Here is a 27,510-nt window from a genome sequence, read left to right as displayed (position 1 = left end):
CCCTGTCGCTCTCTGTCCCGCACTCTCACTCTCTCGCTCATTTTTACCAGGCTGGGGCAGGGGGTTGCAGTGCAGGGGAGGGTGAGGGCTCTGGGGGGGGGCGGCCTAGAAATGAGGGGTTCAGGATATGGGAGGGGGCTCCGGGCTGGGTCAGGGGATTGGGTGCGTGCTCAGGGGTGTGGCCAGGGAGGAGGGGTTTGGGGTACAGGAGAGGGCTCTGGGCTGGGGGGGGTGGAGCTGAGGAGTTTGAAGTGTGGGAAGGGGCTCCAGGCTGAGATAGGAGATTGGGGTATGGGAGGGGGTACTGGCTCTGGGCTGGGGGTGCAGGTTCTGCGGTGGGGCCAGAAACCAGGAGTTCAAGGTGCGGGAGGGGGTGTGGGCTTCTGGAGGGAGTTTGGGTATGGGAGGGCACTCAGGGCTGGGGCAGTTGTGTGGGAGGGGGTGTGGCTCCAGGAGGGAGTTTGGGTGTGGGAGGGGGCTTAGGGCTGGGGCAGGGGAGGGGATGCGGTGTGCAGGCTCCGGGAGGGAGAGTTTGTGCGGGAGGGAGCTTAGGGTTGCAGGCTGGGGCAGGGGATTGGGTGCGGGCTCTGGGGTGGGGCCAGGGATGAGGGGTTTGGGGTGCAGGAGGGGGCTCGGGGCTGGGGGTTGAGCTGAGGGGTTCAGCGTGTGGGAGGGAGCTCCAGGCTGGAGCAGGGGGTTGGAATGCAGGAGGGGGTGCAGGTTCCAGGCAGTGCTTAGTTTCGGGGGCTCCATGGAAGCGGTGACATGTTCCTCGGCTCCTAGGGTTAGGCACGGCTCTGTGAGGTGAGTGCTGCCTTCGTGTGCAGGCACCGCCCCCCCGCAGCTCCCATTGGCTGCGTTTTACAAATGAACTGACTTTTTCTTTTCTTTTTCTAAAAAGTGTTTGTCAAATGCCAAGGAAAGGCACTTCCACAGCAGCCAAGTGTTTACCCTGGAACAAGCCTGATCATATTTGCCAAATATAAAATAAAATACTGTCATTGTTGGTTTTGGGGAGAAAAACAAAGATTTTCATTTTTTGAAAAATATTGCATCAAAGGCACAAAATATTTCCTTTTTAGCAAAACTGGAAAAATATGACTTTTTTCTTCAGTGATGAGACTGGTTTTTCGCAGCTGTACTTATGGATAAGGAGACCAGTTTGAAGAAACACTTGCGGGTAGACTAGCAGATCTCAGTACCTTAGTTTCCTGTACACTAGAGAATATTCAGGCTGCCGTATAAAAGAACAGGTGAAAAAAAGACCCTGAAAACACTAAATTTTTATCACACCTGACCTCAGGCGGTGACAGGAAAACCTGCCCCAAAGAGAGTCAATCTCAATATTCCTTTCCATGGGAAAGCAACTAAGGCGCTTCTGTTACACGCCATTATTTTGTACCTTGTGTTGACATATACAGCGGAGTAATGGGAGTGCAAAGTGGATGTGAAATGATACCATTGTGATTGAGCAAGGTTTTAAACCCCCTTTGCCCTGTGTACAAGGTGCAGCGTAATGGATAATCAAGCCATCAGTTTCTGTAATCATTTTAATATGGCTATCCCTACACCTTGGGGAACTGTTTTATGTAGAGAAGTTTCTTTTTTGTTTTTTAGCTTTCCTTGTGTTGTATGGAATATGTGAGGCTAAGGGCCTTTGTTAAATTACAGTCCAATAAGACACAATACGAAATCTTAGCAAACCAAACAGTTTTTTTTCTTTTTATAATTTATTCAGCCTCTTTCTTCCCCCACATCTGTCTCTGGGGCACCGATAACGTAGATGCTTAAAATTGGAAGAAACACTAACCAAAACGAATTAATTTTTGCAACTCAGTAATCCAACATATTATTCTGACTAAAATCAATAATTAACCTCTGCAAAAAATCTGGCATCTTTCAATCTAACGGCCTGAATCTGCACTTGGATCTGCACAAGTGGCCCGTGTGCTTCTGCAGAGCTCCACTAACTTCAGGGGGGATGCACATGGGCTAAAGGGGCCGTCTGTTTGAATCCAGTTGCAGGATCAGGGTTGTAATTAGGAGGAAAGAACCCATCTCTGTACACGATTAAACTTTTGATACAAATTTTCTGCTTAATAAGCCCAAATCTTCAAACCTAGACATCATGGCTAGGAGCCAGACTGTCAGCTGTGTTAAGCTCACTCCACACTGGCAGAGTGGCACAAAACAACTTTAAAGCTACCCTAATGGGACATCTTGAAGATCCCACCAAGATGGAGGAATGCTGGCCTAGTGTAAAGCTGGGGTGGCCAGCTTTATGCAATCCCCCTGCTAACCCTTGGTTCAGGGGCATGTAAGGGTAGGATGGATGAAGAAAAAGGTATTCCAGGAGCAAAAGAAAGTTCGAGATAGAACAGAAAGTATTCCACCAATCCCCAGCCAGCAGAGCAGCCCTGGGGCACCATTCAAACTTATCTCGGGGGCCATTTTGGCCCCTGGCAGTCCCAGTATTGACAGAGCTCTTCCCTACCTCAGCTGCACTGAGCCTGAGGGGAAGTGTGAATGTGTACTCCGTGCAGCTGAGCACTGTGCCGTAATAGTTAAATTCTGAATCTGGGCACTTGAAATGCCAGACACCCATTTTGAGGCAAATGCCAATTTGAGTGTGCAAATCTTTATTTGATCACCTCACTTTAAAAGCCTATATAGGAAAATTTGTTCCTCGGTGTCAGCAACTGTCTGCAGTATGAGCTTGATAAATACACTTTTGCAGTGGGGAGAGTTCTCCATTGCTCTCTATGTACATCCTTGCACTCTTTACTACTCCTGCTAACTTAGCTTCATTGATGTTGTGGCCTAACGCTTCGCTTCGTATGCTGCTCTCTCTCTCTCTCTCGATAATCTTTACCCTTTTGCTCCTCTGGTGCCTTTTTCTTTTTATTATTTTATGACTCTCTTGTTGTCTTCCTGTCAGTGTTTCTTTCCTTTCTGTCTCCCATGCCCTTCACCTGCAGAAAGTGATCTTTCCGAGACAGGACGATGTGCTCATCTCCTTCCTGCCTCTGGCTCACATGTTTGAAAGAGTTATACAGGTAAGAAACCTGTCTGAACTAACTAGGCCTTGTGGGGCTCCTTGTGTTTTCTTCCAGAGTCAGTGGGCTCCTTCTTGTGAGGATGTATACATTTCCTATTTGCCTTTAGCACACATATTTGAGAAAATGGTACAGGTAAGGTCATGGGGTCAGTAGAAGTCCTCTGTTTCCACACTAAAAAATAACGAAATAAAATTGTAAACATGGCAAAATACTCCACAATATACTGGAGAGCTCAAACAGATTGTACTCCAAAATTTTCATGGGTGCAGATTCTGATCTCATTTGCACAGGTAAATCTGGGGCAACTCTAATAGAGTCTCTGGAGTGTAACTGAGATTAGAAAATGGCACGTGCAGAAATAATTATGTTTTGGAGGCAAAAGATATCTATTATTTTGGGAGGGCAGCTTTTCAAAGTATTATAGAACCACCAATCATGGTGGTTAAAATAATATTGCACGTATTCTTTATCAACTCCACTCTTTTTATGGTGTCAGATTTGCAGAAACTGAAAAGCAGGAAAAAACCCCACAGTGGTGACACATGCAGTCTTCCTGGCAGATCAGTGTATAATGCACAATAAGTGGAAGCCATCATCTCTTGGAAATAATGACAAGTAGAAGTACTGACTCATGCCAGCCCATATAAGTGACTTCACTTTCTTTCCAAATAAGGCAGATGATAGCTGCCGGTCTGAAAATCCATGAACTAGAGATTGGCCAGAACTGTGACGTTTGGATCTGGATTCAGTTCTGACTCAAATTTTCCAAAACGTAGCGGGGGCTCAGATTCTGTGGTCAGATTTGGACGTACGCCATGTTTTTTGGATCAGAATCTGAACCCAAGCTTTCCCAAAGTTTTTTGCGTTTTTTTTTGGTTTTTTGGGTGGGATTTTAGATTTGGAGTTCTGCTTTGGGCCTAACTCTAATAACAGCTAGACCAGACTTAAATTACTGTTTGCCATGTTAAGAAACCTGCAGGCTCCTGGGATTACTCTTTAAACCTCAGTATCTCGACTACTTACTTTTTTTAAGTGCTCCCTGTGCATATACAGTGACTATTTTTTCCATATGGATCTTTAATTATTTAGCCAGGAACCTGCTGCACATGTGAAGTACAGTATGTGGATAGGACAGGGTGATATTTCTTAAACCCACAAGCTTCTATTGATTAAATTCCTATGGTTTTATAGTCAGTACCTGGAGAGTAAGTATTAACCATGTTGTTGTAGCCGTGCTGATCTCAGGATATTAGAGAGAGAAGGTAGGTGAGGTAATACCTTTGATTGAACCAACTTCTCTTGATGAGAGACAAGCTTATGCAGAGCTCTTAAATGTGGTATAGCTGCATAAATCCCATTAACTCAGTAGGAGTTGTACGGCTACTCCCTCATGGCTTTGGAAATGTAAGATTTAAGATGGGGGAGGATTTTCACAGGCACATAAGAGAGTTTAGGTGGTCAACTCCCAATGACTTCCAATGGGAGTTGAGTGCCTATTCCTTATTGTCCTTTGTGTCCTGAAAATTTCCCCTCCATGCCAACAAAAATCCAGCAATTTCAGAGATAAATAAAACTGGTCACTCACTGATACCTAAATACTACAGGGCTCTGATATTAGATACTGCGTTTTTTTCAAAGCCTAAAATGCACAGGGGGAGTTAAGAATTAACTCTCCACACTTGACTCAGAATATCCTTGATTGCTAGCCAGTAATTTCATTTTAAATATGCTCTAAGGTTTTTTACAAAGGAATGCTTCTTTTCACCAAAATAAGAGTGTGCAAATAACTGTGTATATGGTATGTGACACAGACTGGGAGCTCTTATTATTTTTACCTCTTTTCTCACTACCTGAAACTCCCTTTTTCCCTCCTGAGGCCCTCATGGCTCCACACTGCACCCAGACAAGGAATCTTTTGTAGGCCAGAAGACTCAGAACTGACTTAATGCTTGCATCCCAGGGCTGAGTAGATACCTTCACAGTGCTCTCAGCCTCCGCAACAGTGGAATGCATGCCCATGTGCTGGGAATCACATTTGGATCTCCCATTTGCCATTGGGTTAACAACAGGTACATCCTCTCCTCAAAGGAAATGCATATTGGGTTATAGGATATTCTAACAGCTGCATGAAGATAGTCTCAGTAGACATAAAAAGACATGAAGGAACCTCTGTTAACCACAAAAGGGCTAGCATAGAGATTTCATGAGGAATTATACATTAAAGACTAAATGTTTTCCTAGTCCCCAGCATCAAAGGTGAGTCTAAAGAAAATGGTGTCCAACAGAACATGGAATCACAGGCTGGTCAACCTAACATTCACCTCAGTCTTGCCAGAATCCAGTAGAACCCCACAGCCATACAAAGAGCTGTCTGTGAAGTATGCTCCACTGAAAGACAGTTTGTCCCCAATCTGATGCAGTGGTCCTGGAGTGATCATGTAAGAGAACTGTGCAATCTGATTACATGACAACCTAGTAAAGAGATTTAATTGTGGAGTCAGAAAAGTTGCATAATGAGTCATATGGTAAAAATAAAAAAGCAGAAATTGGGAACTTAGGGTGGGAATTTCAAAAGTGGCTTAAAAGTTCAAGCCCCATTGAGTTCAGTGGGACTTCGGGTTCCTAGGTTATTCAAGTGCTTTTGAAAATCGCACCTTTCAGCTTTGATTCCTTTTTCTCCCACAAATTGTGCTAAATTTTGTTTTCTAAACATGAATGCTAAGTAAAGAATCTATGATCAAGGTTCATACAAAATCAGTGTGTTTCTACCCAATTTACTATGTGGTTTAGTTGTTTTTTAAAAAAACCATTAGCCACAATTGTAAATAAAATTTCAGGAATGCGACTTTAAAACAGGGATGGGGTGCTTTGCCACAGTGATTAAATGCAAGGAAATAAGTATTCCGTTTCTCCCCCCGCCCATCACAGTCTATCATATATTGCCATGGGGGGCGAATTGGATTCTTTCAAGGAGATATCCGTCTCTTATCGGATGATATGAAAACATTGCGTCCAACCGTTTTCCCTGTTGTACCTCGATTATTAAATAGAATGTATGATAAGGTAAGTTTCATTTATTCTGTTCGTAGTAATAAAGTCAATAATTGTCTAGTAGTTAACTTAGAGACTTCCCTTAGGTTTGGCCTTTTCCCCTAGCTCTCGTACACTTTTTGCCTCACTGCAAATACATTAGACGAGATCCTAGCTGGTGTAAATCTTCATAGCCTTTCTGAAGTCAATGGAGTTATGTCAGCTTATACCAGTTGAGGACCTGGCCCATTGTGTTTTAAAGTGAAATTCTGCGCATGTAGGTCCTGTTCCTGCTCCCACTACAGTCAATGGTGACATTCCCAGTGATTTCACTGGTACAGGATCTGAGCCCCAGAGTAGCACGTATCAAACTTGGATGTGCTAATGCTTTCTCTACTTTTGAGCCTGTGCTGGAGCTTGGTCCTCACTCGCTGCTGGCAGTGACAGGAGAGATATAATGAGCATTCTTAAAAGGGCTTAAGTATTTCATGGTCAAGGCTAGCTTTGTGGCTAAAAATCCTTCATACTAAGAGACGGTCATCTGAGAACTCCATGGAAGGTATTTAAGAGGATAGCATATTTTGTAGCCATGTTCAATATGTGTAGAGTTTTTATCCTAAAAGTAAGAGATGGATCTAAAGGCACAAACTACTGATTTAAGCTTTCTGCAAGTTCAGGTCTGTTTGGATCTGCAGTTCTGGTTCCTCATTATCGAGATGGATATGAGGGGGTACTGATATGGAGATCCGGTTCTGGTTGCTCTCTGATAAAACATAAAGGCCATCATCACCTCAACAAATAACAATATGTGTGCTAGGTGCCAAATATTCTCATTCAAGTTGCTCAACCCTAGAACTTTATCATAGTTTCACCTAATGGTTGCATATAATAGAAATCATAAAAAAACACTGATCATATAAATGTAGTCAATGCCTCTATTCTCTTGATTTCTCCCCTCTTTTGTCTAAGGGAAAAGTAAGTATATTTCAGAATAGATTGCAACAAAACATAATTTGTACACCTACAACTGCAGTGTAGTAGTCTTAATGATACAGCTGGCATAACGGTAACTTCATTGACATCAGTAGAGTGGTGTCTGCTTTGCCCAGTGGTAAATCTGATTCTGTGACTGTTATCATAAAGATATTAATACACCCTGTTTTCTTTCTTAGCTGTGTAATCTTTCATGCCATCCTGCATTCTCTTAGATCTTTAGCCAAGCAAATACTCCATTGAAACGTTGGCTTCTGGAATTTGCTGCAGAACGTAAAAAGGCTGAAGTCCAAAGTGGAATCATTAGAAATGACAGTTTATGGGATAAACTATTTTTTAATAAAATCCAGGTAAGAACTTGGGAAAAGTGACTGTATAGCTGTTGCTCAAGAAAATAGATGGAATGAAAAATTGCAGTTTTCTACTAGTAGTTTAAAATCAGTGAAGTCAGCTTGGCTGATTTAGAAACAGTGGAATTGAAAAAAAGAAACCTAGAGAGGAGAGAGCACCATTTTTATTTCTCTTTTAATAGAGGCATTTGTTTACTCTGCTTATTTTTGCTATTCACTTTGAGTACTTGGGTGCAATCCATCCCTGTGCGGAGGGTCAGCACAAGGTGTAGGCATCACTGAAGTATTGCTTAAGCGCTGTTTTATGGCCTTAAGGGGTGCATAACATGAAATCTAAGATGGTGAAGAGGCAGCAGAACACTTCGCTTTTTCATGTAAAATCTCAGGAATCTGAGCACATTTTTATGTATTTTTAGGTATCGGCATAAGGGCCTCTGCTCCACAGAAATTAAGTCAGCAGAGAATTTCACCCAGAAGTTTAGCTTTATATTGAAATTCAATATATACTTCATATATCTAAATGCCCTAGGTGGGCCACTATAAAACAATGAATAAAATACTGGGCATGAAAGAAGGAATGGCACAAAAATGAGGTTAACAAACGAGGTTAACAAACTTATTTTCTTTGGGGCTTCCTGCCTCCTTAATCATCCAGCCTCTCTCAGGTTTACAGGGTCTTGCTCCTGTGAATTCGGTCTATTAATGAGATAGAATTGTGTTTTTTCCACTGAACCCCAGCAGCAAGTACTATATGTATTTGTGGCAATACTCTGGCTCCTCACCAGCCAAGCTGAAATAAAAGAAAGGTGGAGGGGAAGTTAAAAAGAGAAAGGGGGCGGGGGGAAGTATTTTTGCTGAAGACATTTAGGCCTGTTCCAAAGTCCACTGAAAGGTTCCCATTGATTTCAGTAGCTTTTGGATTAGGGCCTTAGTCAGTACATATCCCAAACCATTTTTTCCCCTAAGAAAAAGCATACAAGGCCATAAAGGAAAGCCTGTGCATTTAACATGCAATTGAACAAGAGGGAAAGGAAAACAGAATATCTGAGGGCCTGTTGGGTGCAATCTGAACAGTCCTGCTATTTGCCACAGGGTCCCACAGTAAAGCATTCCTAGGTCAGCTAAATCACTGATATGCTGTATCACTCCAGCAAGCTCTGGTTTAATTAATTTTCTTAATTGGATGACTTATCCCATGACATGTCACTTTATGTTTAGCCAGCGAAACTGATCGCTCCTTTCATTTGTGAACTGCTCACCCACAGTCTGCAAAGATAAGAGTTCAAATGATGCAGATGAGGCATTTGTCCTTCACAGATGTAAGGCAAATCAGGCTCCGCATTGATTCGGGATCTGTGACCGTGACCTTCTAACCTCAAAGTCTAAAAATTACAAGAAATTCTTTGTCTTCCTTTTTTTGACTTACAGCATAGCTGAAAAGTGACAAAGGGGTTGATGTGATATCATCTACACTATGCATACTTGAAGGACATCAACATTAAAAAGCAGGCAGAATTGTTTGGGTTGTTCAGGGAGGAATTACCAAAACAATGGGATGAAAATGAGCAAGAAAAGAATGGAGGCAGTACATTAGGGTGGTGTTTTGTTTTTTATTTTGGTCCTAACCATGAAGTCATATAGAGCCAGATGGATTCATGCCTGCCTCAGCACAGAAGGATGGACTAGATGACTTCTTGAGGTCCCTTGCAGCCCTACATTTCTATGATTCTATGCAGGCACACCCTTGCATCTGTGCCAGGCAGTGTTGACTTCGAAGGGGCTCTATTTGGGCAGAAAGGTCTGCCCTTGCAGAGTCAATTGCAGGACTGGAATCTAAGACTGTAATAATCTTGAGGAAAACTATGGAATCCCCATTCTTTATATGAACAGCAACGAGCCAAAGCACGTGGACTTTTTGTTCTGTTTGTACAATGTTTAGTACAATGGGTTCCTGGTCCATGATGTGGCTCCTAGGCACTATGGTGGTGATTATAATATTCCGTGTCAGAAGGGTTGTTTCTTTTGGGGTACTTCAGTTATATGCAGTTAGTGCTTTTTCTTTCAATATTTGACTGAAGGTGTATGCTCATATGGGAGGCTAAGAGTTTTATTTTCTCTTATTATCTAACAGGCAAGCCTTGGTGGGTGTGTTAGGATGATTATAACAGGAGCTGCCCCTGCTTCTCCAACTGTTCTGGGGTTCCTTCGGGCAGCACTTGGATGTCAGGTACACTTCACCTATACAGTTATTCAGACGCACTGTTGTACTAGCTCTTCAAGTTGTTAAGAAATCAAGGGAAACGTATATTTAAAATAACATTTACCAACACAAACCACAATAGAAATTGTATTTTTCTGATGGTCAAAGATATAAATAGTAAGAATGGGCTCCAACCACATAGGTCAGACACGGCTCCAAACTCTCCCAAAGTTGAGAGGAGTTTGGATCCAGGACTTTCAGTTCTTTATAGCGAGAGACAGCCAATGACAAAGTTCGGATCTGGAAGCAAATTCAGGAATATTTGGATCTAAGGTTTGCATCCATATCTAGGGGGGGTGGGAAAGATCAGCGGCAATAAGATGGTGGAACTTGTCAATTTTCAAAAGTCACACTGATTAAGAACTAGCATAATACTTTGGAGATGCCTATTTCCTAGGGCACTGAAAACCAGACACATACTGAAGGGACCTGTCTAGTGTCCTGGGAAGAAGGTATGGGCCAAACCACTTACTGCAGAATCCAAGGAGTCTGAGAACACATAGCTTGCATGGTACTAGAATTCTGCTCGGGTGGTTAGCAAAGCAAGTGGCCTTTAGAAGGAAGTGGCAAACAAGCCCTACCCTTCTCAGATGCCTGAAGCTTGCCAGAAAAAAGTTTCCAAAAAGACAGTCTTCAAAACTGTATTTCATATTAGTGCAAAGAATCTGGTTTCTCTCACAGAGGTACATACTACTTTATTCAAGCAACTGCTATCAGTACAACTGTCCTCTCTTCCCACTATTTTCAGATTCTTACAGTGATGTTCATTCAGAATAATTCCTAACAATGTTTCCCATACAATGAAGACCAGAGAAACTTTCCTTGTCAGTCAGTACACTGTATATAGTGTAGTTGTAGCCACGTCGCTCCCAGGATATTAGAGTGACAGGTGGGAGAGGAGGTAATATCTAAATATTACCTCACCCAGCTTGTCTCTCTAATCAACATACTGCATTGTGGTCACATTCACAGCATTGTGCAACAAGAAGGAAACTGAACAATGTTCAAATCATATGTAAGTATTAATCTGTCAACAGACTCAAAGCTATATATCTCTTTGTCAGATTTATGAAGGTTACGGTCAAACAGAGTGCACAGCAGGATGTACCTTTACCACTCCAGGTGACTGGACTTCAGGTAAAAATGACAGTCTCTCCAAAGAAAGGACAGAATTGTTAGTGCAGGGGTTCTCAGACTTTTGTACAGATGACCCCTTACACATAGCAAGCCTCTGAGTGTGACCCCCCTCTTATAAATTAAAAACACTTTTTTATATATTTAACACCATTATAAATGCTGGAGGCAAAGCGGGGTTTGGGGTGGGGGCTGACAACTTGTGACCCCCCATATAATAACCTTGCAACCCTCTGAGAGGTCCTGACCACCAGTTTGAGAACCTCTGTGTTAGTGTATTTGGAACACTTTTAGGGGGCTGTAATACCTATAGGATACTATTCAACACTTGATCATTGTGCCGAGTAATTTGGGTGAATTCAGTATTTATGAAAGTGAGGTATTAATAGCACTAGCCAAAGAAAGGTAGAATTTGATCAGATGCTCTGCAAGTTTTGCTAGAGAGATCTAGAACTATGCCTTGGTCTTGATCTGCAAAAATCCCCTGTCCTTTCCACTTCGGGCCTGCCTTGGGCAGAGACTACTAGTGCTATTGAATTGTGTTTGTTAGATGTAATACTGGAACAAAGATTAGGCTAACAAATTCATATTCACTTGTCACCAAAATCAGGCTTTGAGCACAGATCCAATGCCAGATAATGGGGGGAGAAAAGAGGATGCTTAGAGGTTTACGGTTAGTCTGGTTTAAGGATTCTAGGCTATTACACTTTCAAACCTTTGGGATCTTATGATGGTTAAGATAATCAGATGAAAACTTCAATCAGCACCCAGCATGTAGTCAGTGTTCAGCAAATCTTAAATAATAAGAGTACTGCAGTATTAATTATTAATATTTATAGAATGGCTTTGGAACAGGTATGATCAAATTCATTCAAATGAATACCTGCACAACAATTGGACATAGTTTATTAGTCCCATTAATAATCTAAAAACCTCCCTTTTCAACACTAATTTTCTGTGATTGGAGTAGAGCACACAATATGATTTCCAGTACAGATTGCTGTATATCAGCTTGTTTTCTACACAGCAGAAAAGGCCAATTACCTGTTATGAGATGTACTGACATAATAAATTTTTCCAGTTATACTTTCACTATGTTTGTCTCACACTGTCTTCATTTTGGTGCCCTACCCAGCACATAATTACTGAACACACATTCACAAATATATATTAAGGACTGGATCCTCACTTTGTTAAATCTGCTGGTCCTAAGCAGACTTAAACCTGGGCAGATCTGTGAAGGAGTCCCCTATTGTGGACAAAACCCTGGGTGGCAGAGAACCAGTGTACCTTGCCCTTCAGAGTGACCATTCCTTGGGGTGGGCCAGAACACCTTTGTGCTCCTATGATCTTTGTCTACCAGAACATTCCATTTTGGTCATTGACAGCTAGCATAATTTAGAGTAGCTTAAGCCGTTATAGTTTACTTTGGAGAAATTGGAAAAAGGTTGAATTTAAAGCCATTGTAACTCAAAGCCTTTGACTTTTCTAGATGATGCACAAAACAGAACTTTGGGCTCTGTTATTAACAAGTTACTCTGAGTTAAGTCTTTAAAAGAGGGGTTGATTTAATTTCCTGTTGGTCAGAGGAAGATGGTAAGGCAAAAGGGTCCTGTATTGTTACACTGAAAAATAGGAATCCTATCCAGACAGGTTAAAGGATTCTGCACACAGACACATATGCTTCAAGAACACTGAACTTCAGGAAGTTCAGCTAGAAATGGGTGATGTGCTAATAATAATCTAATGAGTGCCATTTTTAGAAAGAAATGACAAATAACTTTAATTTGCAGGTCACGTAGGAGCTCCTCTGCCCTGCAATTTAATCAAACTGATGGATGTGGAAGAGATGAATTATTTTGCTTTGAAAGGAGAAGGAGAGGTATCATCTCAAATATTATATACAGCTCCTCGGTAGTTAATTCTTTGAGGCAGGCTGTCATAAAAAATCTGTGAGCCATTTGTTACTACTTGTATCTGAGAATCCTTTTTAAGTGCCCCTTGTCATAGATGTGTTCTATACTCCAGTTGAGAAATGAAAGGAAAAAAGCAGAACAGATGAACAGGTCAGGCAGCAGTAGAGCATCATAATGTTAATTACAAATACAAGGGTATTACAGAACCTCCAGCAAGTGCTACAGCTAATTATTTTTGAAGGGGCTGAGGGTTTCACACAGGCAGACCCTTACACTCACACAGAATCCCATTGACTCCAATGGGATCCCATAGAGGCATAAGGGTTCACCTAAGTGGAGCCCTTCACAAGATTAGGGCCTCGGTGTATAAGGATCAACTCATCCAGTCCTCATGCATCCCTAGTACAGTGAAAACTTTTATTGAAATAAACAATGAAGTCAATAGGACTTTCCTCTGAGTAAGAACAACATTAGGATTGTAAGACTTGGCTCTACATGTTTAAGGTCCCAATTCAGCAAAGCATTTAACCTCATGCTTCACTTCAAGTATGTGTTTAAGTCCCATTAAAGTTAAGCATATGCTTATGTAGTTTGCAGAATAGGGATGGCTTGTTGAATCAAGGCCTAGGTTCTGGTCCTGGTAGATACTGACTGCTATCCTGTCCCACTGAGGGCTTTCAGCAGCTTGCAATAGGCACGCAGGACTTTGTGGGATCAAGCTTAGTTATTTTTATACTGCACTGGAACTAATTTATTTACTTTTTAACATAACTATTTTTCTTTTTTCATTTATATTTTCAAATTCAATGAAAGGCCATTGATTCACAGAATAAAATCAAAGCTGAGGATTATATTTAAATTTTCCCTTTAATGTCAATGGTTGTCAGCCCATTTCATAACCTATAATATCACGCAGGCTACGTTAAAGAGAAATAGTGTAATTTCGTATTATCCCAGAGTTCTGCATTTCTAGTTTTCCTTCAGCAACAAAATCCCAGCACACTGCAATTTACTGGTGAGTGCTTACTACCATAGAATGGGGATCTGGTAGCATGGATCCTTGCACCCTTGCAGAGTCCCACTGATTTGTAGCAGGACTCTTTGCAGTCATATACAGTTGTCCTAGTGGATCCCAACGCAGGACTGAGGCCTAAATTAGCAGCTGGAGTCTCACAAAGAATAAACCCGTTAATACTTTTAAAGCTCATGAAAACTCTTCAGCTAATGAGGACTCCTTAGGTTCCAGAGGTAAAGGGTTCATATTTTAGGACAAGTCCTAAGTTCTGTTCCCAATGCCCCATATGTACAGTTTAGCTCACAAACTTGGTGGGTGAAATCCCATCCCCTCTGAAGCGAATGGTAATACTCCCATTGACTTCAGTGGGGCCAAGATTTCATCCAGCATCTGGATGTACAGCGTGCAGTGATATGATTCACCACAGAGTACTCTATACTCCCTAATTATGTTCACAGCTTACCCTGAAAGCTTTGACACTTTATTCTTGCTAGTGCATTTAGGTTTTAACTAGAGGTGAGCAAAATGTTCACAACAACATTCAAAATGTTCAAAATCTAAGTGTTTTCCTATTTCACTGTAAATGCAAAATATGGACCAATTTTTAGTGCAAAATATCAGCACTAAAGCTAGGTTTCAGAGTAACAGCCGTGTTAGTCTGTATTCGCAAAAAGAAAAGGAGTACTTGTGGCACCTTAGAGACTAACCAATTTATCTGAGCATGAGCTTTCGTGAGCTACAGCGAAAGCTCATGCTCAAATAAATTGGTTAGTCTCTAAGGTGCCACAAGTACTCCTTTTCTTTTAGCACTAAAGCTAGTTCATTTTTAGTAACAATGATCACATTTTTCAGCAAAATTGTTGTCTTTGTAAAAAATATGAGGAAGGTTGTGATATCACATGCATTTGTAGTCAGTTTTTCTGTTCTCATGAAATATTGTCAAAAGACAATTTTGGGGCTGAGAAAAACAAACAAGAAAAGTCCAGAAAATTTCGTACACAAATAGACTGCAGTTCTGCACAGTCTTGTTTTCCTGCTTTACACCTACATTAGTTTAAAAAATAGGGTGGGTGGTAGCATAATTTGAAATATTTTATTTTGTTGGAGCACTCATATGGGAAAGAATCCACACAACTCCATACAAAAGCGCGAGACTTTGTCAGCAACCAGGTCTCTTTTGCAGATATGTGTGAAAGGACCCAATGTTTTCAAAGGTTATCTAAAAGATGACGAGAAGACAGCTGAAGCGCTGGATAAAGAAGGCTGGCTTCATACTGGAGACATTGGGAAATGGTTACCTGTATGTACTGATCAGATTCTCAGTTCTTTTGTGAATTGTATATTCCTATGTAAATTCTAAGGTAGTACTCTTGTATTTTCAAGCAAATCTTTGTCTGACAGTTTTTTGTGGAATAACCCTATGTCAATCACCAGGAGTTGGTGCGTCCTCAGAGTCAAGTCCATGCACCTGGGACCCAGTTACAGGTCTGCTTCAGGCCTCAGCATTCCAGGTTTTAAGCAAAGCATAAAGAAAAGTTTCTGTGATATCTCATTAGTTCATGTAAGGTATCAAGCAGATTTGCCTCTCCCCAGAGGCTATTTTAATATCCAAAGCCAATCACTCCATCTTTAATTAATCTTTGGAAGAGATGACACTTTGGTAGAGATGACAATCTACCCTCTGCTTGACAGAGGTCAGTTCAACTGCTTCTGAAATCGAGCCACCTCTACAGTGGCATTCTGAAATCAACTCACTTGTTTAAAGACCAAACAGCTTGATTTTTTTTTTTTTTTTTAGAAGTACTGAATGCTCTCAAATGCCGTTCAAGTCCATGAGAACGGCAGGTTCTCAGCACTTTTGAAAATAAAGTTACTGCTTTCTGCGATTTTTTTTCATATTTAAATTCTAATAGTATTTGATAAAGACTCTGTCTAAACAGCAACATCTGCACTAAAGAATAATTTTTAAAAATTATCAGGTGAAAAAAGTATCCTATCCAGAACAAGAGGTGGGAGGACAAACTCAAAACAAAACTGGGAAACTTCTGAATACCAAAGCATTTTCATTATCTTTTGAGTTCTTTAAACACCATTATTCTGGACCCTGCATATAAATGCAGGCGCACAGAGCACTTTTTCAGACTGAAAAGTGAGGGGAGAAAAGACTTTCTTTTCTCCGCCCCAATGAAATTTCTTATTTTCTTCTGTCTTTCAGAAGAAAGACAATGTATATCAAAAACTTGCTGGTTTCAATGTATAAATGGGCATTTGGCAGAAATGTCACAAAAAGCAAAATTTCTAGGCAGCATGATGGCCTGGGACAAAATGACAAATGTGGTCATGAAGTATTTTTTGGTATTTTTAAACAGTTCTGACTACCAGAATAGCACTTTCCTTCCCTGTGTGATGACGGTTGAGTTTATAATGGAAGTTTGGACGTACCCTTAAAAAGACTCCGTCATGGCTGATGGGCTGAAAATACAACCTGTGTTTAAGAGACTATATTTATCAAAAATGTCCTCCTGATCCTGAAAATCTCTTTTCCAAGTGAGGGCTGGAAGACTGATTAAATTCAACCTTTTCTGCTGGGCAGTGCACCACCAATAAACCCATAGTAGGGCCAGTTTCCTGAGTTCAGACACTCTTGCTCTGATCTTTGCTCTGCCTGGATGGTCCAGTCTTGCTGGTAGACAGGGGATTGTGCACCTCCTCCCAGTTTTATTGTTAGCTTTTTAATGAAATGTAGAGTCAAGTGCAAAAAATACATTGTTTACTGGGCCTGTATATTCAAATAACCATTTTGGTAACCATTATCTCTCTTTCTCAACAGAATGGGACACTTAAAATTATTGATCGGAAAAAGCATATATTTAAACTTGCTCAGGGAGAATATATTGCACCTGAAAAGATTGAGAATATCTACATCCGCAGTGAGCCTATTGCCCAGATATATGTGCATGGAGACAGTTTACAGGTAAAATGTAACACTTCAAAATAATTTTAGAGCCAGACCCTCTGCTTGACAGGTTCTGCACCTGGCACCAAGGGGTCAGTAAAGGTGACCTTTCTATCCTTCACCATCCTCCTCCCCAACTCTGGAATGGGCTCAAAGCTAGTTAGGCCCCCAACCACTCGAATGACTATACACAGCTTGGGGAATGGGCGACAATCTAGCCTCTAAAGCTACCTCATTTTCCTCCTTCAAATCCCTCCTTAAAACTCTCCTGTGCCATGAGGCCTACAAATAACTTGACAAAGGTCAGGCTGCTGGGGTGCTGAGCCTACTGGCATCAACTTTTAGAAATAGAGGACAGCAGAGCACATGCTAGAGCTGCACTTTAATTCACAAGTGCAGGACCCTTCATCACTTAAGTCCTGCGTAGTACCTGCATGTGAGAGATCTGTCTGCCAAGTGCTTACACAGGTGGGCAGAACTATTCTCTGTATTAAAACAGAATAGTTAGGGGCATGTTTTCAAAAGGGGCTTCTGAAATTCTGCCCACAAAATTCTGCTCGCTAAAGCTTTGTGCGTGGAAAAACTTGCTTTTGTGCACACATTGGAGATAGCTGCGTGCGTAAGCATCCAGTTTACATATGCAACGGCTGGTGTTTTTACATACCAACAGGTACAATTTCAGACACTGTAACAACTAACCTTTACCCACCGATCATGCCCTTGAGCCAAATACATATTTCTCTTTGACATCAATATGATTTCCCCGGATGGTCAGAGATCCATGAATAGAATAGTAATAAACAAAATGGACCAAGTTCTGCTCTCACTTACACCAGCGTAAAAGCAAAGTAACTTTGGCTCAGATTCTGCAATTTGAATTCTACTCTGCACTGAAGCTAACAATGTATTATATTTTTTCTGGCAAATATATTAACTGTCACTTTAGGGCTCTTTTATCTGAGGAGAAGAAATGTTCATCATAAATACTTCATCATGAAATTTAGCCAAATACAGTGCTGCATTGAAATGATTAAACCCGGCAAACTAAGATTATTTATGTCCTGGAATATTATATTTTAAATATGGTTCTTTCCTCAGCTGATACATTTTTTTTTTTTCTGATGCAGGCCTTCTTGGTGGGAATTGTTGTACCTGATTCTGAAGTCATGCCAGGCTGGGCAAAGAAAAGAGGGTTTGAGGGAACATATGCAGAGCTCTGTAAAAATACGGTGTGTCCTTAAAAATACATATGTGTGTGCGTTTAATTAACAGTGATCTGTAAGATGCAGCACTAGGAAATGATAGCACTGAAATAAAGGTATGCTCACATAAAAGAGAATAGGCAAACCAAGCCCTTAAGCTCCTTAACATCGTTCTTATTTAGTAGCACTACTAATGGAACTTTCCAAATATGTAAGAAGACAAGGTCTTCAGTGATCTTACACCTGCATATTCCACTTTTTTCCCCTCAAGCACTGAGCATCACCTGCTGTCATAGACAGAATACTGAACTAGATGGATCATTTGTCTGTGTCATTATGACCATTCTTCTGAATGTTTCTGTGAATACATATCATACGGTTCTTTTTTATGCAATCTCTTTTTAGACTCGTATGAAAGGTAACACTTCTTTCCTATTAATGTTTAACTCAGCTAAAAAATTCAAAGTAGTTGTTATAAATAATGGCAAGATGCAAAGTTTTTAAGTGAAAATATTCTACGTTGGTGGCTAAAGTGAGGCACTTATATTCATATTTAGGCACCTTAATAAGCAGAATGGTTTTTAAGAAGTATTGAGCACCAACTAGAGTCATGAAACATAGATGATTTAAGCCACAATCCATTTACACACACACTTAACTTTAAAAGCACATGAATACCACTGAAGTCAATGGGACTATTCGGGCACTTAAGAGTTTGAAGGATTAAGGCTTTAAATGTCTATCCTCAACCAAAGTTTGAAAACGTTAGCCTTACATTTTCTGCTGTATAAAAATATTATCACATTATTTATTTATAAAGCATTCATACGTTTTCTATTTATAAAGGAATTTCTTTTAAAGCAACATTTGCTAATTAATGTATGAACTGCCAGAATCAACAGTGTATTTGTGCTTTGATCAGTAAACTTTATTTTCCTGCTGAATAATATCATTGGATGTAAAGATGTCTCTTGAAGGGTAATGGAAAACTATGTGTTCTAACCCAGGAGCTGACACAAGCAATAATGGAAGATATGGTGCGGCTAGGGAAGGAGGGTGGACTTCATTCTTTTGAGCAGGTATGATAACATTATTCCCTATGGTCAGAAAACTCGACCCTTTATGATGAATAGGCAGTTGTTAGTATGCATCATATAAAGCCTAAGTGTCAGATTATGTTGTGTCTGTAAGTAATTATAGCTTGCATTTGTGTATTTCTTAAACTCTTTAGCCCCTAAGAATGCATGAATATTGCCACAAAGGTCCACAGTAATAAAAGCCTCATTATTATTTTGATGGTTCTATGCAGGAATTTTGTGAAAGCACCACTATGCCACTGACAAATTATTTTTGTCATTTTTGATTAAATAAGGACTATAGTCCCTGATCCTGTTTTCTGCACACAGCAGGAGTCAGAGTAGATTCAGTGGGAGTTATGGGTGCATAGGGAATACAAGAGCAGGCCCTATATAATCCCTGATATAATCACCAGAGTTCAAGAACAGTATTTTTAGGAGCCTGATCCTACTCCCATTGAAAGCAATGTTGCAAAGTAGGATCAGGTTTACAGTACCATTCATGTAACTGACCTAGAAAATACAGCTGCTCTGTTTATTTTCAGTGCATGCACTAATCCTTTTCTAAGGCTTGCCTAAATATTTTGTGCAACAGACTTACAAACGTTCAAACAGGAAAATTCTGAAACTGATGCAGTATTTCATGGTAGCAATAATATAGATCAAAACACATAAAAAGGCTAACATCAAATGTTTCTTTAAAAGTTAATGTTTTATTGCATATCTGTTATTAAAATATTAATATAAAAGTGAATATCTAAGACATTATTTAAATATCACTAGTACGCTTCATTTATTTGTCTGTTTTTGCTTGAGAAGTCCAGTGAAAATCCACTGTGTTAAAGAGTTTGCAGAAGGTCCTGAAACCTTAAATCTCTTTGTCTCCATTTTTCTGACAGTTCCATAACTGATAAAAGAAATTCCACATGGAGCATGGATCATAATACATGAAATTGGCTGTCTAGTAATTACCTGGGTTGTTCCTGCCCTAATCTTCACACTATGAATACCCTTAACACAACAGTTCTACTGACATGCATTAAATAAACTGTGAGGTTATGAGATGAACTCTGCTGCAATGCTAAAAAATATAGAAAGAAACCATATGAAATGGAAATACAGTACCTGAATGTATTGCAGTTCGAAAACAAGGGTCTATTGTGTAGAGCCTCATGTGTAGAGCAGTATGTGATTGTTATGACCTAACATTGGGCCAGATTATCTCACCAGTATGGACCATACAGAGATGTCCCACTGCACAGGTCCACCTTTCCCATAGATGGAGTTGTGTGAAATTTTTCAGACAAGTAGTTTATTTGCCAAAAAATGTAGTTTCAATCAACCCAAAACTATTCACTATTTGACCCCTCTGCCTAGTGTGGAGAAGGGATTTAAATTTGGGTCTCGGAGATTACTCCAGTCATTGGGCAGTGGGATGTTCTGGGGCAGGTCTTTCTCAGACTCTCCTATTTAAGCTATTCCACTGAGTATAAATAATTAGACATGACCTTCGGTCTCACACCTCCCAGGTGAGTGCCCGAACCACTAGACTATAGAGTCATTCTCACTCTCTGGTCTAATGACCGCTTAAATAGGCATTAACTAAAACAAGCAAACCCAAGAGTTTTTAAACAAGTCTAATTAAAAATCCATTCCCCTCACAATTGCTCCACTTTCACTACCTTGATTCTTGTGATGTCACCATTTCACTAGTTCTCCAGTAAGCCTTCTGAGCAGAAAAGCACTTCTGAGCAGAAAAGACCTGAATTTCTGATATATAAAAATCCTTTGGAGATTTTTAGTAGATCCAGCCCAATATATTCTGGATGTCTGTCATAGGGATTTTTTTTTTTTTTTTATTAAAAGAAGACAGTCACAAGTGGTATGTGAATTTACCAGAAACTCTTCCCTTTGGTGTGGGACTATATCTTATGCTGTACTGCAGAACCCTTTGCCACCCAGTCCAATTTTCCTCTAACTCTTTTCTTGAATTTAGGCAGGACAGTGTTAGTTTGAGGGGTCATGTAATTTTAATCAGACTCTTTCATAATCTTTTAACTAGCTATAACATTAATGCACAAAGTTTACCATTTTAAGAACTTTAAAAATAATTGCTGTACCACTATGTTGTTCTTTTATGTAAAGATTTTGTATATAACTACATATAAGTCACGACTTTCAAAAGGTGCTGCAGTTTTTGAGTGCTCAACTCGGAGACAGTTTAGAGGATGGGTGTTCCAAAATCATGCCCCCTTAGTGCGTCTCAAGTTAAGCACCCAAAAATTACAGAACTCAAAATCATTAGTCCCTTTTAAAAGTCACTTGGCCACAGTATATAAAGAAATTATTTGTGGTCCCTACATTTTGCCCCTGGAATAAAATGCACACAAGGAAAAGAGAGCCACAGAATTTAATGGAATAAAAAGGTTATTCTTAAACCACATTTCCTACAACTCCTAGTCTGTCCAAATGTGAAGAGGATTGGTGACGGACAAAAAAAGGAGAAGATGGCTAAGGAGTCCTGTCTGAACGATGTAGATTGTGGCCAGCCATACAGAATAGTTTTCTACTGTCTCCCACCACCAGCACCACCATAAATATAGTGGAAACACAACCCACCCCCATTTGTGCCACCAAGCTTCCTGCTGTGCTCAGACGCCATGGATTAGTAAGGGCAGCCTTGTAAAATTCTCTTTGCCTGGGATGAGTAATTTTTATCACTGTAACTGGTCACTAAAACACCATTCTTTTTTTGCATGATCATTATCATGTTAACTTTGGATCAGAAGACTTTTATGCTGGCTAGTAAAGCTTCATGACAGCTTTGCAAGGCTGAGTCAGTGCTGTTTAGTGTCTTTGGGCAGATTTAAATCCATGCTTCAGAAAGATCATGCCCCTTAGTATGATTTCTCCTTCTCCTGACTCTGTGACACCCTCCTGTCTTCTGTGACTCTTCAGCTATGTGGAAATATTGTGGATGGGCAACATCACATATAGCCACATTTCCCCTCTGCTTGAGCCACTCTGAGTTTTTTGGGGATACGCTCCTTTGCATACCACGCAGTGGAACAAGAGCACAGCAGACTGAATGCATATTTATTTTAGGGACGGGGGCAATATTTTGCGGGGAGCATGTGGACAAAGGTTTACGGTGCAGGGAGAAGATGATGCTAATAAAAGTATGTAGGACTGATTGAGAAGTGGTGAGATATAGCCATAGTATGGACAGGTGGTGTTCACACTTCATCATGCCACTCTGTTAGTGCTTCTTAATTCCAACCTGCAACACAAATATTATATCCGTCCTGAGAATTCTGTTAAACAAGAAGAGTGTGTGGATGCTTTGTGATGTGGACAGACAACTAGTAGGATTGAGGATGGACCCAGCAAAGTCATTTTTGCTGATAACCTAAGCAGGATCGTTATGATTTCAGGAGTTTTGATTAGTACTAATTATTAATAGTGGATGATGTTAGTTTAGTCTTGCCATAAATATATTTATTTTCTATTTCAGGTCAAAGCCATTTACATCCACTCTGATCTATTCTCAGTACAAAATGGCTTGCTGACACCAACGCTAAAGGCTAGGAGACGAGAGCTAAGAGATTACTTCAAAAAACAAATAGAAGAGCTTTATTCAAGTGTCTCCATGTGAAGCGGCAGGAAAATTCTTCTGAATAATGTACTTTGTAGCAATATTAAAGTACATACTTAAAAGTACAGAGCCAGAATGACACAGTTGAAATGAACAAGCATCTGCCCTTATGTCTGAACCTTTTGTTGTTCCAAGGCCTCATCACTGATATAACAGTAAATTTCCTTTTTCATCAGCTGTAGTACGCTATAGGAGACTACTGAAAACTACGCTACATAGCCATATAAAGATACATAAATTCCAGCACATCTTAAAGTATATCATGGAAGGTTACATTATTATTAATGCCCCCAAACAGTATTGATTACACATCAGGAAAAAAGGTATGTGATATATCTGTTGATATGATTGTATAAAACATTATAGATTATGACTAAAATCCTGGATAATTCAATAATGTGGTCTACCTCAAACATTCAAAGGCTGATAATTAAAATCATAACTAAATCTGTTTTCCCTAACCTAGAACTTCAAGTTAGATCTTTGGTCGTTTTGTTTTGTTTTTTTTAAGTGACAGCTTTTATACTCTGCAAGACATAAATTCCATTGACTTTGTGTAATCATCAAAGACCTGACTAACAGAGAACAAGGAATAAATTTCCTGATTTCATTTGTATGCAATATGCTCATCAGCATATTAGGCGTAATGGAAAAAGCCAGATTAATACCACTTCGTAATTGCAAAAATATTTTAGGAAGTTATACAATTCCCTGTATTCCTTTTTTTCAATGCATCTGAACTCAGTTTATAGCATGGCAGATAGATCTTCCTTGAGATGCTGACTCAGCACAGTATGCCCATGGGCTCACAAACGCACAAGCTGGGAAGAATGTGGACGCATTGGTGGCTCTGTGGCAGACTGATCTACTCATAAGGGTCAGCTTTCTGTGGGAGCTACAAAATAAAAAGCTTCACAAGAGGAGCAGAACTAGTGTAAATGAGCCCTCACCATCCTATACACTCCTGATTCTTAATTTATTGCTTCACATGGTGCTAGTGCTATGCAGTCCAGCCGGATTAACTCCCTGGCACAGCTGCAGGCAGAGGAATGGAGCTCTGGCTCAGTGTATGAACCATAATTGTGAACAGTGTTCAGTAAAACAAATTTACTTGCTAGAAATAACGGCATCATATCCCCATTGCTGTAGCGCAATGGTAAAGGGCCTCCCTTGTGTTGCTGGAGTGTTACTCCTGAGTACCCATGTTGCTGAGGGGGAAGCTTCCTTGATTGTTTTCCTTCCCACCACCATGGTGAGATGGCATGGTGGGAGGTAAGGTTACCACCTGGCTGGTATTTGACCAGCCTGGCCAGTTTTTTTATGGATTTACCAGAAAAATACTTTAGTCTGCCAGGTTGTTTTTTTAATGTGGGCCTAAGGATTTGCATTATTATCATAATACACTTGGATATCTAATGTCAAAAGTCGGTGTCCAGTTAAAGATGCTGCGGTGTTCCCACTTCTGCAATTTAAGCGATAACCGCTCAAAAGTGTTTGAAAATACAGTAGCTGTCTGCCCACCAACAGGCAAGCGCAGCATGCATGTGTGTGAGAGAGAGCTTGAGTCATGCGAGAGTGATAGTAACATGTGTTATCTTTAGGGTGACCATATTTCCTAAGGGGAAAATGGGACACCCCCAGCCGCTTACTCGAGCTGCCGCCCCTCCTGGCACGAGGCCGATGCCGGTCACTGGAACCCTGCCACTCCCCCCTTCCCTCCCCATGCAAGGCTGTTGCTGGTCACCTGAACCCTGCCCCCTCCACAAGGTTGTTGCCCGGTTGCTGGAACCCTCCCGGATCCCTGCATGCTGGAATGCTTCCCTTCCCCCTCCCCAACTCTACCTCCCCCTTGCACGTGGCTGGCATCTCTACTCGCCTCCACCGCATGGTCCTCCACATCGCAACCCGCTTTTCTGCAAAAGTGGGCGTTTGTCCTGATTGCTCTTGCCAACTGATTAAGTTGGCAAGAACAAACAGGACAAATGCCCACTTTTGCGCAAAAAAAAAAAAAAAAAAAAAGTCAGGACAGGGCTTAAAAAAGAGACTGTCCTGGCCAAAATGGGACGTATGGTCACCCCAGTTTTCTCTCTAGATATTATAGGTGGCTGTTCGAAGGGGAGGAGGGTTGCAGAGTTACCTTATGGTTGGGGTTGCAGCAGGCTTGGTGGGTGGTAGTGGGGGGAAGGCACTGGATTTTTTTGCATTTCAAAAGTGGTAACCCTAGTGGGAGGGGGCACAGGTTTCTTTCTTTTTCTTTCTGATGAGTCTTGGAAATTGAGCTTTCAGCTAGGGAAAGATTGATCTTTGTGCTACAACCACTTTAAAATTTGTCACTGACTGAATCAAGATCTATCAAAGAAGGACCTTCCCTATATTTTGGACATTTGCAGAGCTCTAATACAATTCCATGATCCCAATTACCATATAAAGCCGTTGGTCTAGATAAAGCCTTAGCCTTCACTGTGGCAAAGGGGAAGCCACTAGAAAGGCAATATCCCCCCAGTGGAATAGGAGCAGACTCTGGAACTACATGCTCAAACTGCATGGTGTTAAAAGCTGCAGGCTTACACCATTCAAGGAACCTGAGGACACTCCATAAGCCAACGGCCTTGGTGGCTTCTTCCAGCTGAACAGGGTCCTAAATTATTTTTTTTAATAACTGCTATTAGTTACGCCAATCCACACACTTGCATGGGGCTGCTAGATGACCTGGTTTGCTAGGGCAGTAAATATGAACTTATTTTTCTGTCTGAGACAAGTCCATCATTACTTTTCATACTAAAAAGCCTAAATTAAATTATTAATCTAAATTGTCATATACCTTCCTTCCGAAATTCCATTGCATGCTTTAAAAGAAATGAAATAATTGAACTAATGAGCTAGTTTTATGCAGAGTCTGTTCTATTAAAGAGATTTCAGAGCAAACAGCTAAAACTACACAGGCGACTGCATCTGTTACATAATCTCACTTGTACAGCACGTGTTTATCTGATTTATCAAATGTGCATTCTATGGGCCTGATTCTTCATTGCCCTGCATCTTGTATAGTCATTTCTATCAGTACAAAATTGGTGTAAAACACAACCATTGTAATCCGGTAGTGTTTTACACTCATGTTACACCGATTATAAATGATTATCCACAGTGCAAAGCATCAGGTGCGATACCTTTTTTCTCCTTCAAGCAAATATGATCTACTTTAGGAACTAGTAACTAGTTCCTTAAATAAACAAATGTGTAAAAAAGAAGCTATTTTCCACTGACCTTTCTCTATAGCATGAATTTAATTTACTTTCCTTTTCCTCTAAAGTGATTCAGTCCACCTGACCTGTCCAGACAACTGATATCTAATTTTGTATAAATATTGAGCATCCTTATTTGAATTTACTTATGGCTTACATGCTTGTTAACTTTAATACTAGAGGGGGTGGGAGTAGGAAGAAAATATGTACATGACCACACCAAGGTGATGTAAAATTTGGAAAGAATTGGCTCAAATGAACATTTTTTTACAGCCATATCCTGAAAGTGTGTAAATTTTTAAATCTTGAGGGAAACCCTTGGTACATGAAATAAAGCCACCCCCACCCTCCAGTCATTTTATCTTGTGTAATTAGAACTTCCTCTGCAGATCATTCTTAGCTCATTAACCTCGGAAACGTTAGAAGGGATAAAAAACCTCAGATGAATGTGCCTAAATATGTTCTTTAACATAAGCACTAATATGCTTTCCTTCAGACATCTGGCACACCTGTCTTCCTTTTGCATGCTTTGTTTTTTCCTTAAGTGAAAATATTTATTGTAGCCACTGCAAGGAAAATCCCAGTGTTCGTTAGGTTTGAGTTCCCCTACGACCTCTTTATAGTATCTCAGGGTAATAATTTACACAGTGTGTTATGTATCTTTGTCTTATTTGAGAATTCCCCTTCAAAACTCAAGTGCTATCAAAGAAATGATAGTATGTTCTGGTCTTCTCCTAAAGCATTTCCACTCTGGGTGGCTTAAAAATAAGTATTTTAATCTTATCACTTGAAGGTATAAGGCAGGGGTCGGCAACCTTTCAGAAGTGGTGTGCTGAGTCTTCATTTATTCACTTTAATTTAAGGTTTCACATGCCAGTAATACATTTTAATGTTTTTTAGAAGGTCTCTCTCTCTATATTATATAACTAAACTATTGTTGTATTGTAAAATAAACAAGGTTTTCAAAATGTTTAAGAAGCTTCATTTAAAAATTAAATTAAAATGTTGATCTTACGCCGCCGACCCGCTCAGCCCGCTGCTGGTCTGGGTTTCCGTTCACCTAGGCCGGCAGCGGGTTGAGCGGGGCCTGCGGCCAGGACCCTGGCTGGCAAGGGGCCGGCAGCCAGAACCCCAGGCCGGCAGCCAGAACCCCAGACCGGCAGTGGGCTGAGCGGCTCAGCCCACTGCTGCTCAGGGGTTCTGTCCGCTGGCTCCTGCCAGCCGGGGTCCCGGCTGCCGGACCCGCTCAACCCGCTGCTGGTCTGAGGTCCCGGCCCTACTTACCTTCTCCCTAGTTCTGGCCATTCTCTTCCTCTCTCTCTGCACTGAGCTGAGGGTGGGAGTGCACTGAGCACAGGGCTGGGGTGAAGGAGCAGGCTGGGGGTTGGGGTGTAGGGTCTGGCCAGGAGCTAGAATGAGGGAGGGGGCTCAGGGTTGGGGCAGGAGGTTTGGGTGTGGAGTGCTTACCTGGGCAGCTCCCATTTGGTGGGAGGGGTGCAGGTGGGAATATGTGTGTGGGGGGAGGTGCAAGAGCTCCCATTTGGTGCTCAGGGTAGGGGTGGGGATGTTGGGGGTGCATGGGGTGTGGAAAGGCTGGGTATGTGGGGGGGTGCAAGAGTCAG

The 27,510-nt window shown here is 40.9% G+C and overlaps 1 protein-coding gene across 1 annotated transcript in view; it reads left to right on the top strand.

The window, feature by feature from the left end:
• ACSL6 (acyl-CoA synthetase long chain family member 6) overlaps positions 1 to 26,725 on the top strand; it is a 54,943-nt gene extending 28,218 nt beyond the window's left edge. Inside the window, exons 10-20 of the mRNA XM_077824824.1 lie at positions 3,114 to 3,191; positions 5,988 to 6,122; positions 7,298 to 7,432; positions 9,564 to 9,659; positions 10,757 to 10,829; positions 12,620 to 12,708; positions 14,941 to 15,057; positions 16,588 to 16,731; positions 17,841 to 17,942; positions 18,923 to 18,994; positions 22,506 to 26,725. Coding sequence (XP_077680950.1) covers positions 3,114 to 3,191; positions 5,988 to 6,122; positions 7,298 to 7,432; positions 9,564 to 9,659; positions 10,757 to 10,829; positions 12,620 to 12,708; positions 14,941 to 15,057; positions 16,588 to 16,731; positions 17,841 to 17,942; positions 18,923 to 18,994; positions 22,506 to 22,646 — 1,182 coding nt within the window. The 3' untranslated portion in view covers positions 22,647 to 26,725. The remainder of the gene's footprint in view (positions 1 to 3,113; positions 3,192 to 5,987; positions 6,123 to 7,297; positions 7,433 to 9,563; positions 9,660 to 10,756; positions 10,830 to 12,619; positions 12,709 to 14,940; positions 15,058 to 16,587; positions 16,732 to 17,840; positions 17,943 to 18,922; positions 18,995 to 22,505) is intronic.
• Positions 26,726 to 27,510: the final 785 nt, after the last annotated feature.

This window comes from Eretmochelys imbricata, chromosome 8 (genome assembly GCF_965152235.1).
Source record: "Eretmochelys imbricata isolate rEreImb1 chromosome 8, rEreImb1.hap1, whole genome shotgun sequence".
NCBI classification, from domain to species: domain Eukaryota; kingdom Metazoa; phylum Chordata; order Testudines; family Cheloniidae; genus Eretmochelys; species Eretmochelys imbricata.
This window is presented reverse-complemented; position numbering and strand designations above follow the sequence as displayed.